Source organism: Numida meleagris, chromosome 1 (genome assembly GCF_002078875.1).
Source record: "Numida meleagris isolate 19003 breed g44 Domestic line chromosome 1, NumMel1.0, whole genome shotgun sequence".
Lineage (NCBI taxonomy): Eukaryota > Metazoa > Chordata > Aves > Galliformes > Numididae > Numida > Numida meleagris.
The window spans coordinates 59,977,588-59,994,490 of NC_034409.1; the positions used below are offsets into that span (position 1 = coordinate 59,977,588).

General features: G+C 39.4%; 1 protein-coding gene and 2 long non-coding RNA genes across 23 annotated transcripts in view; 1 reads left to right on the forward strand and 2 right to left on the reverse strand.

Annotated features, from left to right (window-relative positions):
- BICD1 (BICD cargo adaptor 1) overlaps nt 1-16,903 on the reverse strand; it is a 171,738-nt gene that overhangs the window by 80,034 nt on the left and 74,801 nt on the right. For 18 of the 19 annotated variants that reach the window (XR_002435940.1, XM_021388883.1, XM_021388895.1 and 15 more), the window contains exon 2: nt 4,479-4,691. Coding sequence is in view for 18 of the 19 variants with exons in the window: in XM_021388883.1 (XP_021244558.1) it covers nt 4,479-4,691 (213 nt within the window). In the remaining variant the exon portion in view is untranslated. Of the gene's footprint in view, nt 1-4,478; nt 4,692-4,811; nt 4,912-16,903 lie in introns of those variants that run through there. The other variant, XM_021388935.1, reaches the window with a different exon arrangement.
- On the forward strand, nt 4,667-5,631 carry LOC110394945. The gene is made up of 3 exons (XR_002436056.1): nt 4,667-4,792; nt 5,118-5,226; nt 5,447-5,631. It is a non-coding gene; the product is annotated as an uncharacterized LOC110394945 (long non-coding RNA).
- Nucleotides 16,751-16,903, reverse strand: part of LOC110394938 — a 42,708-nt gene continuing 42,555 nt past the window's right edge. For 2 of the 3 annotated variants that reach the window (XR_002436050.1, XR_002436045.1), the window contains one exon: nt 16,751-16,888. This is a non-coding gene — a long non-coding RNA (uncharacterized LOC110394938). The remainder of the gene's footprint in view (nt 16,889-16,903) is intronic. The other variant, XR_002436047.1, reaches the window with a different exon arrangement.

The window sequence follows — 16,903 nt, forward strand, 5'->3', positions numbered from 1 at the left end:
GATTCTTCAAACTCAAAAAATATCATTTTTTAAACAGAAATAGCCAGCTAGGAATTTTTTGAAGTTGTATTTAGTATAAAATATCACTTTTTTCATTTCTCACGTACATATTTTTCAGAATGCAGGTGTAGCCACTAGCATGAAGCTGCATTTCTGAAATGGCTATAGCTAGCAGGGATACTTCCTGTAATAACTCACCCTGAACAAGTGCTGACGCTTCACATCATATACATATTCCCCGCAGAGTCCAAGCCATCACTCTCATGCTCTTCCTGATTAGTACAAGATCTTTATACCACTAAAGCGAATAAAAGTTTAGCTATTGATTTCAAGGGCAGGGGGGCTACAAAACTTAATCTTAGATTTTTTTTTCCCACCTGGTTTCAGCACATAATCCCTCACCAATTTGTTTTTTTTTTTTTTATTTTATTTTTTCTTCCCTATCTACTTTCCACTGCTCTTATCCCTGGTTTTGCTCTCCAAATGCCCAGATGTATGTTGTTGCCATGGCTCATTAACATTGGTACAACAAACCTCCCTGTTCATCTGTTATCTCCCGAACTGCAGGTACCCAGGTGCTAATTTCTTTCTGCAAGCCCAGCAGCTGCTGCAGTGACATTTAGCAGCACAGACTATGTGGTTTAACTCTTTACTTCTCCACATACGTAGGATATTTTTTCTCTTTTTCTCTAGTCTTGTTTCATGAATGTGAGAGTGCTGGGAAGAGCTGAGCAGCACCTGCCAGACTCTTCAGGCACAAAAGCATTCATTGACTGACCTCACACACATCCTAATCCCAGTCTCATAACACCTGCAAAACTCACACTGCATTAGCATCTTTCATATTCATTTTTCACAGCTTCCCCTGCTTCCCTTTTTCACCTCATGCATTTTCCCCTCCAGCTGCTACCAGTTTTGAGGCTGACATGCAGATCTAAGGCATTCAGCCTCCTTATGGAGGAGGAACACGATCTCATTGAAATAACTTTCTGCTCCAGACTCTGTGCTGGATCATTTGTGCTCGTGGGCCACCTCTGTCTGGAAGTTATCAGCTTCTCAGTGAAGTGATTTCGTCCTTGCTATTCACCAACAAAGTCTACTTAACGGTTACCATAAGGAAAGATTTTTCAGCAGCAAAAATAGAAGAAACAGTGCCCCATCTCCTGACTGTAAGTAAACACAGTGTTTTTAAATAAAAAAAAAAAAGCAACCACTGGAAAACAGTAAAAGATTATATTTTTAAAATATGATTCTACAAGTTTTTTTTTCCTTTGACCCTTTGAACAAAGATGGGCACTTCATATGCAACTGGAAAAGGTTAAATGGGCGAATAACCCTACTGATCTCACACAAAGAGGCTATCCACCTTAAACTATACAACAAACAAAATACATGAAAGCTGGTCTCTGACTGACATCAGTTTTAAAATCAGGATATTTTCTGGTTCAGCTTAGGACAGTCTTAAAAATCTCCAAATAGCATTCTGCTTACCATATCTGAGGTGTTGGTGGGAGAAAAGAATGAAAAAATCTACCTAGTTCCCAAAACGTATATTTTATTTACCCAGGAGATAATATTTCTATCCAAAACTGTTGGAAAGGAGCTTTATTACATCATAAATTATGCTGTCAGTGTTTTACTCTTTTGATCATTTTAACATGGATCTAAAAAGCCATCTGGGTACATAGATCCCTGGTTCATCCTCCAGCATCAGTGTGAAACAGATACTTCAGTTTCTCCAAAACATGTCTTTTTTCTAATGATGAGCATTGAAATCAGTTTGTTTGCTTTCTGAGAATGAGATACAGAATCTCCAGAGACCTGAGCCTATTATAGCAAAAGGGATCCAGGTCAAGATGCCCTGCAGATATCAACTGTGACTATGCGGCACATACTTGCAAACATGCATGAATTTTTAAACTCTGGGGCTATGGAATTCCCAAGATTCCTAAAAGCTATCAGCATTCATGTGAGTGTATTGTGATGGCTCAGAAAATGCTCACAGGCTTTCATATAGCTATGAATTTCTGAGCAAATTCAGAAAGCCAAACCTCTTCAAAAGAGAACTCCCAGGACAGACTAGAGATGGGAGGGGGCTGGGGGACATGGGGAGGAAGATGGAATACAGCCAAGTAACTTCAATCCAGAATACATCTTTCCATCACGCAGTAGAGCTGCTCACATAAAGACCATTCTTTCTTTCATATTTTCCTCTAACTAGATTGTCAAATGAACTTGTTAAAGAGGCAAATTACTTTCTCATTGTAGCTGTCAACCTGTGGCATCTTCTAATGACTGTCTTTACACCAAAATGCACCAGGCATTAAAATCAATGTTTTTGGCTTTTTTTCCTATCTTAGTGCTATCAAAACTTGAAGTAAGCCATGCACTGCCTGTTAGCCATACCCAGATCCAAGCGGACAGATTTCAGAAGGGCACCTTCTTCCTGCACCCACTTGGATGTTACTGACTTGGGATTTATATAATTGAGCTTGGTACAAGGATGAGACCCCTGAGCACAAGGTGAAATACAATGTAATTCACTGTGACAGGATGCCTAACAGCCCATGGTAGTATCAATCACCTTCTGTATATTACTATATCCAAACAATCATTAACAGAGTCTAGTGTAAGCTAAGCAATGAGGTGAAAGGACTAATCCCATTTTTTTTTTAAAATACATTGATTGTAGTTCCATGAAATACTAAGCTCAGCACGGTAAAGGACTTTGTACCTGTGGTCCAGTATCATCTTATAAATAAATGGTTTATCAGCCTGTTTTATATTCAAGCAAATTATTGCCACACACTTTAATTAACTACTAGGGCTTGTTTCTATTTAGCATTAGAACAGGAAATAGCTGCAGCTGGTCTCACACTAAGGGTTGCTATTATCTCCAAAGAAATGAGGACAATCAATATTCAAGGGAGGAGAGGTATTGAAACTGCCTTCTAAATAACTTATAGATCAATAATCATGTCAGAAAAATGGGAGTTTTGCATTTGAAGGAACCCAAGGAGACCCCTGAGGAAGAAATCAAGTACAAAGACAAACACATCTCCTCTGACTTGGTTGTTTGTGACTGAACCCAGGTTAAAAGGCTTCTGCTCTCTTGCAAGCTTTACCCAAGTGGCTAGGTAAGCACAGAGCTGGCTACACATACAGATCTTTTAGGATATGACTTCAGGATGAGTAGGTAGATGTAAACTTGATTTTCTTTCTTATTTTTTGCCAACCACTGAGACAGCAATCATAATCACATATTTCATTTGACTATTGGAAATAAATAGCATATATTTATTTCGTACTGAAATCCAACTTGTACTACATGCAAGTTCAGTGCAACAATTAAATGTTTCATCCTTTTGTGCACAATAATCTTTAAACCTAGAGTAAAGGATACAGTCCCAAGGGTTACTGTAAGTTAAGAGGATGCCATTCCACTCAGCTATAGAAAACATGTAATCTTCATAAGTTCACATGTAGGAAGAGTCATCCAGAATCACCTAGGAAAGGTCTTTTCTCACAGCTGGATAGTGGGGAGCCCCCATATCCAAGTATTCATGAGGGAACCAGGGGAGATGTGGGGTTACTACCAACTGCTGCCTTCCCCCAAGTACATCTCTGCTCTGTGTAGAGAACTGAAACTGTAGAGGTATGTAATAGAACAATCGAGATTTGTATGAATGATAAATTTAAGCAACAGCCAGTTTACTCAGTGCCAAATGAAACAATCACAGTCCTCCCTTGCACAGTCTTGTGTTGAACTTCACCATGAGTTGTGCAAACTAACTGCCTACACAGAAAGAATAAGTCACTGAAATTTGATCAGTCCTCCACTGAAGTGGAACATGAAAGAAATAATAACTTGTCTAAACTTCTAGATTTAGAGGGGAAAAAAAAGGGATTTATTAAACATTACTAATTTATCCTTTGAAAATAATAACCACTGTTTCCCATGTGGCCAGCGACCACATTTGGCTTCCTTAATGTTGCCTATTTTCTGAACATGAGCATGCGTGCATTTTGACTTTTAAGAAGAAGACAACTGTTGAAAGCTTTAGCTAATGCAAGCAATTCCAAAAAAATACCTGAGTAACAGTATGGGTGGTGAGAAAAAAAAAGGAATTGTATGAATATCATAAGTTGTTTTTTTTAAAAAAAAAAAATAAAGAATTGCGTAAAATGCACTTTCATGTAGGCACTGTAAAATACAAAGCAAAATGCTAGGAGTACCTAGAAAATTATAGCTGCTTGAAATGGGTAGAGGTTTGTTGTTGTTTAAAAATCATAATAAGAGTTCCTTTTTTTTCCCTTTCTAAACCACAGCCCCTCAAGCTGGCAGGCCTGCAGGAGGATCACAGACTGGTAGGTAGGTGAGCTTCTTCACATCCTGTAGCATTTTCCTGATTCAGTAAAAATCAGTGCAAGAAACTCCAAGAAAATCCCTCCCTTGCTTCTTGCACACACCCATTTACCTCTTTCAAGTCTTGGACAATAGCAGTGAGTCTCTCATTCTCTGCCTGAACGTTGGTGACCACCGCCCTGCTCTGCTTCAGCTCATTCTGCATCTCCAAAATCTTCCCCAGGTAATAAGCTTCTTTTGATGCAGACTCCTGGAGGAGAGTTTCTTCTCGTGTTTCTCCATCTTCAGCCACTTTGCGGTGAATCGAGAAAGACTGTCCAAATGCCTACAAGAGGAAAACAGAGCACACTATTAAACTACTGAAGCTCTAAATATGTTGTCAACAATAATGAGCACCTGCATAGCCAGAGGGAATGAAATAGACTGGTGAGTCCCAAACACTGACCTAATAAATACTGTCTTCGCAGCTTCCTAGCAGCTGAGGGCTACCGTCTCATTTAGCTAAGTCAAGCATCTTGAAGCTGTTCTCATTTGCAGTATGGATTTATGGCCCCTATCCAGGCAGCCTCCACTGAGATCAAGATGGTGTACAACTAACTAGCTGTTAATTACTGCCCATTTTAACTCTCCTAAAGGAGGCCAACTGGTACTCATCAATTCCTTTCTTCTCTCAATCTACAAAATAAATGCGTGTTTTGTTTTAAAGAGTACAAACAGCTCCAAATCTTTCTAAATTATTTTCCATTTTCAGTGTTCTTTTCTGAGAGTAGCTGACCTAACAGTATGAATAAAAAGGCTTCCTATATCTTCAAGGAAAGATAAATGAGCTGAGTACCAAAAAGAGGCCATCTACATTACTGGTAAGCTCAATATATGAAGCTTGACAGCCCCCTTTCTTCATTTGTTTTCAAGTATTTGCTTCTGCTAAAAGGAAACAATATTTAAGCATTCGAGAAGTTTCTAAATAAATAGGTATTTGTCAGTGATTCTTTTGCTCCTCTTGTTATTGGTTTAGGGTGAACAGTTTAATAATGTAATATTTTGTAGTGACAATATCTGATGGGATGTTTTTTTGATCAGCTCTGAAGCAACCTGGAGGAAAGCAAAGTTCAAACCATGATATCAGAAATTGTGGAGTTACCATTTAGTTATGAAAAATGGGAAAAAAGGTAAGAGCATAATAATTTTGTTTTACTATAATACATAAAAATAATATATAAAGCAAAACAAAAATAAACAACAGTAATAAAATAGTACATAATATAGCCTGTTTTGTTTGTATTTCCTTTATAAACAGACAGTTCATTGAAAACCATATGGTCTAACTGGCAATTTCAAAAAATAAAACAAGGCTCCTTACATCCTGAAGATTTAGCCCAACACAGGAAAAAGGTCTCTCATCTATTTTAACTCCAAGAAAGTGTATTTGCATTGGAAGATATTTTTTTTCCAATGCAGGAAATATTATGTCTCATTAGTCACTCTAATATCTGTTCATTCAGAGGAAAATTCTCCCTAAAAAAGCCTAATTTCTGCCCAGATCCATTCAATCACAGTGTTTAGTATACATTTGCACCTGATGTACCCAGTGGCCTCCTTTCCCTTCCCATCATTAGGAACTACTTGCCAATGGAAGTCATTGTTTTATTGTTATTTATAGCCTTCAGAACTAAGTTTTACTGGCACTGCAGCAGCCCCTTAGAAACTTCAAAGAAAAACTGTTCAAAAAAACTTTGCTGCTTTCAAGTCTACTTGGAGATTCCTGTGAACTCAGCATTAAAGGATTCTAAAAATATTCAATAATGTATTAACCCAGCTGTCTTCTCCAAAGACTGCAAGTGACTGAAATAGCAAGCATCAGCAATTTGCTGAATAGGATTTTCCCAATAACAAGAAATTGAATTTAATAAAACTGTTAAACACTGATTCAGTCACTCTGTCTGTAAGTATAGGAAGGCTTTCAGGAACACTGCTAATAAATTTTATCTTACAAAACATGCTCATATTCAATGGCTCACTGTTCCTAATTTGAGATCTAAGCAAAAAGTTCCAGTATAATAGATACTCAACAGGACAAATGCAAAGGCCACATATCCAAGGGAAAAACGAAAGCACAGCAGAACAGCAGATAGAACTGCCAGGGCTGAAGAAGCTCATGAAGAAATGGGAGCCTTTCTACCAGAGGGCTACAGTTAAAAAATATGGATAAAAACCAGTACACATCAATGATGGCCTTTCAGGTACATACTATATTTTTCTCAAATTTAGTGTCAGAGTATACATTAGTATCTGTAATGTCTAAGAATGGCAAAGAATACAGATTTGGGGGGAGGTGGTTGGATGTATAGTTCTCAGAATCTATACTTGTCTTTATTTTATTTTGGGCCATGCTCTATTTTGATTTGAGAAAATAAAGTAAATAAAATCTTGTGCTCCATTTATTAAACTGCTCAGGGCACCAACAGAACTTAGGACAGCAAAAGATTTATCTAAACAACTATTTAACCATATTCTATACATGAAAACTGAAACATTTCTTTGGCATATGTCTGTAGTAGTACTATGGACACTTTCCTATTAGCATATAGAGCCTCAGTGAAATGGAAACACCAGTAATTAACCAGGCATTGTTCTCCATTTCCTTTCTCCTGTACTCTTACGAATAAATCTTTATTCCTAAAAGGAAGACAGGACAAATGACCACCAAAAACACAAGCTTCCCAGCAGATTAGCAAATTCACAGTATTCCATTTGCACAGTATCAGAACTTTCCAATTGCTCTTTTACTTACAGAAAATCATTTGATTGCATCAACTATTTTGCAAAATGTTTAAAAACCAAATATGAATTGAACTGATTCTGTTTTGGACTTCCGTGCTGATTTTCAATGCTACAATGCACTGTGTATACTATGCATTTGCTCTTACAAAGGACATTCTCACCCCACTGCCTGAATCTTTGCCCCTGACAGATATGAACCTTATACAAAGATGAAAGTGCAGATATAATACAGACACAATGCATAAAAACATAACTGAATTCTCAAAAATTTAAATACAATTTAGATTAGTTTAAGAGAAAACTACTGTGTATTTAATGCTTTAAAAGTTAAAAATTTTTCCTATGAAACCCATATGAAATATTATTGTATATTATACTATCCAGTTTATTTATAAAATTGCTGTCAATATGTTAAAAGTTTGAGGATGAAAAGAAAGAAAGTACAGCTCTTTCTACATATCAATGGAAATTATGCAAATCCATGCAGCATGGAGAAGAACGCAAGATGTCTTTTAATTCAAATGCAACCAAAAAGTCCTGCTTCTGTTCTTCATGGTCTATATACAATGACAAGAAGTTTAAACTTTCCCAGCATATCCACTTGCATACTTCCACAAGATTCCTTTCTTCTAAGTTAAGCCATACAGAAATAGTTTTTGCACAGTTGCACAGTTTGGGGATTTTCAGCTAGTAGCCAGACCTTTGTTCTGCTTTGATTTTTATACTTTTGTAATTTGCTCAATGCACTTACTCATTTATAAAACCTCACTGACTTACTACGATATAGATATTTCTATTGACCGTGCATACTTACTTCACTGAAACCATCATACAATATCTCGAGTTGGAAGGGACCCATAAGGATCATCAAGTCCAACTCCTCACCCTGTGGAATCCCTACATCTTTACAGTGTGAAAAGTTAGCCACCTTAAAAACTTTCCAGGTCAGCTAGCTTTCTAACAGGAACAACTGCCTTCCAAAGAGGACCAGTTGCCAGGGATGGATGTGACAGCACACCTCACACATGACCAGCCACCAGCACGAGCAGGCTGCAGCCTGGAAAGCTGGCACAGCCACGGCTGTCTCCCACCATTACCTGGGCAGGAGTGGAGCCCAGATGATTCATTCATGTTGTTTCTGTTTGGTTTTGGACTGATGCTGTACTGCACCTCACAGGTAGATTAATTACTATAGTTATTGTTAGTATGGTGCTGCCTTGCTTGGTGTGACTACTCAAGAAAGACACTGAGAAGCTACCACTAGTCCCTTGCTGGCTCTTAGTTTCATCAATCACCAGGCAGATTCTTTCTGACAAAGCACATCATCTTCCGAATTCAAATTGTGAGTTGGACAAGGCTGTAGAGATCTATGTACGAAACCCTGCATGGTTTCTGTTCCCTGGAGAACCTCTTCCCAGCACAGGCACAACAGCTGAAGTTAGCCACAAAGACTGAGGCGCACTTATCATTCTGACAAAGACTACCCTAACAGTCTGAATTTCATACTGTACTAGTCCCACCACACTTCTCAAGACTTTGCTTGAAAAAGTGCTATTGACTGAGTTAGGAGATTATTTCAAGATCATCATAAAAGTTGAGTTACAAGATGCCATTAAATATCGCATTTATATTCTGAGACCTGAAAACTGTATTACATTATTTAATTGTACTATGTGTATATAAAGAATTGAGACTTTTTAAGGGATGTCTTAAAATTTAAGCTTTGAGAACTATGAAATGATGAGATTTATACAATGATTAACATTTGAGTGAATTATAAAGGGTAGTGGCAGTGGATATGCACAGTAAAGAGGTCAGTGATCACAGAGAAAGGTGTAAGGAAAAGGTCATATGCGACTGAACACAGGATAATTCTAGATGGAAATTCAAGTGTCAGAAGCAAAGCAGCATGAAAGAAATAAAATGAGAACAGATTTGTGAAAGAGCAATAGAAAAATCCAACTGATCAAAACAACATAGAGAATATTTATGTCAAATATGAACAGCAATAAAAAACTAGTGTATAGTCAGCTACACAAAATGATCCCCATGCAATGAAAATTATATGTGGAACTTAAAAAAAAATTTTTAAAGAAGGGAGGAGAAGAGAAGCTACACATTTAATTTGGGTGTAGAAAGCAACGTATACATAAAAAATCAGCTAAAAACAGAAGTAGATAATGAAGGATGCTATTTCCGAGTTTCACTTTTAATTTTACTAGCCATGTCTTGGGGCAAGAATTCTGTGCAGAAACTTAATCTTCTGGTGTGTGATGATTAACAAGCAATAAAACATGACTTGACTGCTATCAGGATGAGCAGGCAGCCTGCCTGTATGACTTTGACACTTAATGTAGTTTCTCTGATAAATAATGCAGCAGCATTGAACTTGTTCAAATGATTACCTGTTTCAGCTGCTAATGTGCTGCAAAGCGGAATGCATTATGTATCAGTTATTTCATAGAATTAGAGAATCACCAAGGTTGGAAAAGACCTACAAGATCATCCAGTCCAACTGTCCACCTACCACCAATAATTCTCACTAGACCATGTCCCTCAACACAACATCTAAACTTTCCTTGAATACCTCGAGGGTTGGTGACTCAACCACTTCCCTGGGCAGCCCATTCCAGCACCTGACCACTCTTTCAGAAAAGTAGAATTTCCTAATGTCCAGCCTGAATATCCCCTGGTGCAACTTGAGGCCATTCCCCCTCATCCTATCACTAGTTAAAAGAGAGAAGAGGCGACCCCCAGCTCACTACAACCTCCCTTCAGGTAGTTATAGAGAGCGATAAGGTCTCTATAAGCGAGAAGAGGAGCCTCCTCTTCTCCAGACTGAACAATCCCAGCTCCATCAGCCGCTCCTCATAAGACTTGTGCTCCAGACCCCTCACCAGTTTCATTGCCCTTCTCTGGACATACTCCAGTGCCTCGAAGTCTTTCTTGCAGCGAGAGGCCCAAAACTGAACACAGTACTCAAGGTGCGGCCTCACCAGTGCTGAGTACAGAGGGATGACCACCTCCCTGCTCCTGCTGGCTGCTCTATTTCTGAAACAAGCCAGGATGCCATTGGCCTTCTTGGCCACCTGGGCACACTGCTGGCTCATGTTCAGCTGACATTTCCACAGCCCTAACACAAAAACAAGGGGAAAGCAAGTTGGGTTTATCCAAGAGGGCAGCATATTTCGAAGGCAAACTTCAGTATGATAACACAGACAGAAATCTTTGCTAGAGAAGCCTTCATGGCATTACTTTTGGGGACAGCTCTCATTTTGTGGCACCACTTGAAAACACACTTATTACTCCATGGTTCCTTAATCAATTGCAGTTCTGCTCGTCTTTCAAAAAAAACAAATCTTTTAAGCTTACTATATATTTTAGACCTTTCTTCACCATTCATTAACCAGAGCTCAAGATTCTGTAACGTTTTTTGGTGAAGGAGCCATCAGTTACAGAGAGAGGCCTACACTGTATTTCTCTCTATTCCAGGCTTAGCAGGGGATGGAGTGGCTAAGCAGGCTCTTCAAAATCAGTTGGTATGCAAATGTGCCCTCCATAAGATGCAGTGTGGTGGCAGATGTGCTGGTGCTCCATTTAGACGAATTCTCTTTAAAAATTACCTCCAGTATTTCACACCCCGCTCATCTAGGCAGCCTGCTCTGGGTGTTCCTGCTTGAGCAGAGGGGCTGATCATAGGTAGAATCACAGAATGGTTTGAGTTGGAAGGGATCCCTTAAAGGTCGTCTAGTCCAACTCCCCTGCCATGAACAGGGACACCCATAGGTAGATCAGGTTGCTCAGAGCCCCCTTCAGCCTGACCTTGAGTATCAGCAGGGACGGGGCATCCACCACCTCTCTGGGCAACCTGTTTCAGTGATGACCTCTAGAAGTCCTGTCCAGTCTCAGTCATTCTATAATCTGAATGCTGGAAGCAGTCATCCTGGAAGGAGCAGTTTCTTAGTTACCAAAGCCTAACCGGTGTTTAGCTTTACTGGGAATGTTTCTTTCCATGGCCTTTCCCACAGGCACACGCTCAGTGCTCGGTTCTGATCACTTGGTTATTTGTTACTCTGCGCTCCTCACCCTTTGTGTACGTGGATTGTCCAACACCTGGGACAAGGATCATGATTTATCTTTGAAGCAGGTAACACAGAACCTAAACCTTGTGTGCGTTGGCAGCTTTGCAATGTAAAGAACAAATAATGATGTCCTTGCAGAAGTGACTGATGAGTTGACCAATGTCACGTTATATCCATTTGCTAATAAAGATGGAAAGTTCTATGCCACTAAAATTTATCCATAGTTTAGATTAAATCTTTATGTAGTTGGCATGTCTCCTGCTGTTCATTTAACACAACTGACAGAGATCAAGAAGTTTCCTTTTGGAATCTAATACTGAAGTGATGAAAGTCCTGAAATATAAATAATAGGCATATTGCAATAAAAACAAACACAGATGCATGGTTAGTCAAAATGGTGCAAGAAAAAGGGAATTAATCATAGGTATTGTAAGGATAGTGCATGTACAATAGACAGCCCACAGAGGCAAGCAGATTGCAGACTTGGAAACAGATTGAGAATACAGGCTGAATCAGCAGGGGCACATGGGGGCAGTGGGGGAAACAACAGAGAACGAACTTTTGGTTTGTCAGGTAAACTGAAAACAGTTCATTTTACAGCTACAGAAGTATTCAGTTTGTCCAATTCCTCCTGTGTTCAGGAGAGCAGGATGCTGGACACTCCGACAGACAGGCACAAGACAGAAAGATGCTGGATGCCATCACTAATTTATCATTCAACTCTAAACAAAGAATACAAAAGAACTGATTGGAATTCAATCACAGCCAAGCAATCATCCAGGCATGGGTCATTTCTTAATTTCAGTACTCAAGAATAAGTTTTACTCTCTATGTCACACAATATTAATTGTCTTTTTATTTTTATTTAAAAAGTAAACAAATAAAATGAAAAAAAAAATTAGCAACATACCTTCTATTCCATATGCTCATTTTGCAGAAAAAGCGCTAAATGTTTTATATACACTTCAAAGTAAGCTGTCTAATTGGGGTTTCCTTATGTGTCTTCATGAGATTGGGCAGCCTTATAAAAAGGGCAAAAACCAAACTTTACAGGACAGTTTAAGCTTTGCTACAAACACTTGATGTGACCTTAAGGAAATTGTTCAGCGTCCCAACTGAAAATGCCAATGACAGCATCTGCCACACAGTGAAAAGGATGGTTATGGGGCACCTATTCATGACTCGAGATGCAGTATGTTACAGCTACAAGCACAGCAGAGTTAATTACGATAAATCCATAAATGCTACCTTAAAAAGCTGTTTTCTTATTTCATAAAGGCAAAAAGCATTTAATTTTATTTCCAAATACCAGTATATCTATGCTACTTAATTCCATAAAAGTAATGCAACTTTCAGTGCAATGGTAAAGTCACAGAAGTCAATATCTGCATGAAGTATTTAACTTGCAAAAAAAATCTGCATACCAATGTGCTAGAGGTTTTATCTATGTCAGAAGTACTGAGGAGATCAGAGACGTGGAAAACATAAGTAATACCCTGACTGCTACAGACGCAGAACTGTAGCACAAAGGTAAACAATTCATAGCCTTTTCCCCAGGGAAGCTTTGAGTAAAAGCATGCAGACTGTGGATGTCTATAGGCCAGCTGAAATTCATATACCAGTTACCAATCAGCAAAGCCTTCAGAAAGTCCTGGGGAAAATGGCATTTACATTCAACTCAGCTACAGGCACAGCCATCCTTCTGCAGTCCCACTACATACTGTGCTAGTTTCAATCAATACACCGCAGTATGAGGCTGCAGGCAGCCATGCCATTTTATTTTTTTTTTTAATAAGGAATGAAATTATTCCTAAATGTGTCAAGAAACATTCAGAGACAACAAGAAGAAAGCACTACCATGAAAATGAACGTTCAATACTAGCCTCCATTGTTCATCAGCAACCGAGTAAAAGCAGGGTGAACAAGAATTTCTATTTAATTGCCTTCAACAGCACTCCAGATGAGGATTTAAATTCCCTTCCTGAGAATTCCCTCCAGGCACAGAAAATATAAGAAAGGGGAAGCTTGCAACAAAGAGCACCACTTATCTACAACACAACTAATTAGTTTTACACCAGTAATTTAAAAGCAGCTCCATTTAAAATGTCTAGCCGATAATAAAATTATTTCTATTAACAAATGATTATTAATGAACCATAAGACAGTTGAAAAATTTGCACCACTATCTATACAGATGTGTTTATGAGTTCACACTACCATCAGACCAAACTCCAACTATTTCAAGTTTCCAGTTAAAACCAATAGAAATATCATCAGAAGAAACATAGAAGAGTGACAAAGATGGTGTTTTTTTCCTTGCTTCTTGGTGTTTTGGTTGGTTGGTTGGTTTTTACTTGTTTTTTTTAAAAGAAGATGTGCCTGGACTTTGAGATAAAACATGCTTTCCATGTAAAATTTACTGCCTGCTATGTGGCAAAGGAAGTTGGATGCAGCAAGGAAAGACAGACCTGCTTCTTAGAAGAGAATATTCTTTGCACATGAATTAAAAAAAGCAACGGAGAAACCCTGGATCAGTGTCTGCTGCAGATGTAAGGACTATGGCTCAATGCAGATTAAAAAAAAAGGAGTGGAAAACTAATTTTCTTGCAAAACACTTGGTAATGCTTACATATGTCCCAGAAGCAAAACATTTATTTACATTTTCTTGACATTTTGTACTGTTTTCTCTCAAATAAAAAAAAAAAAAGCATGAGTCTAAAATCTGGAAGGGGAAATCTAGTTGCATTCTTCTGCTGCCTGGAGGGATGATAGAGAAGACAATGTTTCAGAGGTGCACTGGAAAAGGACAGGTGGTGGCAATGGTCATAACCTGAAACCAAGGAAATTCTCAGGTGACAAAGGGAAATTCATGCTGAGAGTGGCACAAAAACAAAACAAGGGGTCAGAGTGACTGGGTAGTCTCCATTGGGTTGGGAACTAGGAAAAGATGCTGCTCTGAAAGAGTCATGAGATTTGAAACAGGCTGCACAGGGAGGTGGTGGAGTCACCGTCCCTAGAGAAATTCAAGAAATGTGTGGATGTGGCACTGAGGGACATGGTCAGTGGGCATGGTGGGGATGGGATGAGAGTAGGATGAAATAATCTTAGTGGTCTTTTCCAACCTTTATAATTCTATGATTCTATCTTTTAGAGATATTTAGAACTTGTCTGGGGCAAGAAACTGAGCAAAGCCTAACATTGACCTTCAAGTAGGGATTGGACAAGGTCACCCATATGATGATCCTTCCAGATGCTAGAAGGAGTGGTATGCAATACAGTCCTTATGGGCCGTACAGTAGAAAGAGTTATGACTTGAGACCGGGCATTTTATTAAGTATCTTCAGCACCATCCTAAAAATGAAAATGACCAAAAGCAAGACCATTACCGTTTAACTGCAATAGTTCTAATTATTTAATCACAGTGGAGCATATAAAAACTGGAAAAGACAACATTAAGAAAACTGATTTCAAGCACCAGCAGACCTTAATTTTTAATTATCTGCAGCACTAGCACACTCAAAGTTTTACTGCAGCAGTCTCAAAAATTCCTGAGATACAAGCTACATCTAAACCAATGTCACAGTAAACAGACAAGTCTTAGCTCAGATCTATAGCATGCAAGGCAGCAAAAGAAGACCTTCCTAACTCCTAAAATCTTAAGAACAACTATACTTTTTGTACTTTAATACATTCAATTAGCACAAGCACTTTAAAGTCTTATTTCATCTGTTATAACTTACATTTCTACTGCATAAAATTTCTTCTGTAAATTGACCACACACCAGTTCTGACTACACCACAGGTCACTGATGAGAATCCCTCCTTGTGATTACACAACATACTTAATGTCAGCATGTCGTTAACCACAGTTGGACTTAGCACAATTGGTTTAGAGAACTGAGTGCAAGGGAAGAGCTGCATGTTCCTGTTCCTGGACCTGAAGTATGTAAGCTGCTGTTGGACCACGTCAGCTTTCAGAACAATTACTTTTAAACTAAAAGTTTAAAGAGGATGAAAGAGTATTCAGACATTTCTGCTCTTCAGGCATTGACAAAAGGTACCAAAAATTTATGTTGGAAAAAGCTGTAAATAAAGACATGCCCTGCGGAACAAGAAATGAGAATTAGAGGACTCTCATTTCTTTTCAAGGGTAGGCTTCATGGAAATGCTGCCAGGTCTAGGTTTATCATGGAGAAAACTGCACATCCATTTGCAGTGCTCAATGCAGCACACACACCTGTCTCACGCAACGCTACTGCAGGTTGGGTCCTTAACTCCAAGCGCTGGATAATCTCATGCCTCTAGACAAGTAAGAGTTTAAGTCATATGGTGGTACTGATAATCATGTCAAAGGAACAACAGATTGCCTACTTCACAAGAAAAAAGATAATCAAAGCACGGAATTGCTGTAAATTGTTCCCAATGTAATCCACCGGGAGTTCAACTCATTTTGTATAGGGCTCAAAAAATAAAAACAAAAAAAAACTGTTCCTTTACTTATCCAAAATGAGGAAAACGGAAATCGCAAAGGAGCTTGGTATATGCTGTTCAGATCTAGAGCATCAGTTCTGCTAATAAGGAGAAGGACTCATCTAACGTGAAAACTTGCGTGAGTAGATCGACTGGCACTCTGCTAAGTAGCACAAAGTCACACCAAGGGTGCCTGAAGCAACCTGTCTTTAAAGTAAAGAAGGAAGACCATGCCCCATGGTCAGTGTTTCTTAAGTATACTCAGTACGTAAAGGATGCTCATAAAAACAATGGAAAAAGTCTTTTTACATGATCTGACGGCAACAGGACAAGGGGGAATGGTTTTAAGCTAAAAGAGCGGAGATTTAGGTGCAGTGAGGAAATTCTTTCCGTCATGAGCGGTTAGGCACTCGCACAGGCTGCCCAGAAAAGCTGTGGCTGTCCCATCCCAGGAGGCTCTCACGGACCGGTTGGATAGAGCCCTGGGCAGCCCGATATGCTGGGTGGCAGCCCTGCCCATTGTCAGGGGGTTGGAATTGGGTGAGCTTTGAGGACCCTGACAACCCAAACCATTCCATGATATGGTAAGAATCTACGATACCTACTATTGTCAGCGCAGCAGGGCTTCACTGATGAGGCCACCATGTACCACTCCACTTCATGCAAGTGGCAATAGTCCAGCCAACCATATCAATAAAAAGCAAGCACCCTGCACTCAAAGCCATTTCTCCAAGTATAGCAAATGCAGTGCTCTGTCCTAAGAACCTCGATAAGATGCTGATGACAGGTGTGTATCACAATTCACACTTCTCAGTCCACCCTTCTGCTTTGCAGCAGTACAGCCAAAAAACGATGGAAAAGGGGTCAGTGATCCACAGCTCTGCTTCCCTCCCAAGCCAGCAGACACTCTCATGATAGCCTGGAATCACCTACGCTCTGGCATGAGTGTCAGCCATCTGCACAGTGTGTGCCTCTATGCCACACAAGCTGTGAGTGCTCTTTAAAACAGCCACATTTGTGCACGCGTAATCCAAGCATACACCAAGCTGCACCCAAAGGGAAAGCACAGCTGCGTATTTTTCACTGTTCACAACGCCGTATCAAACTGCACGCAGCTATTTGCCATACCTTGAGTCAGCGCCGCACTGCGCCCTCCCCGTGCCCTGGTTTCAGCCCAGACAGCGCCAACCTCACACCCACGCTC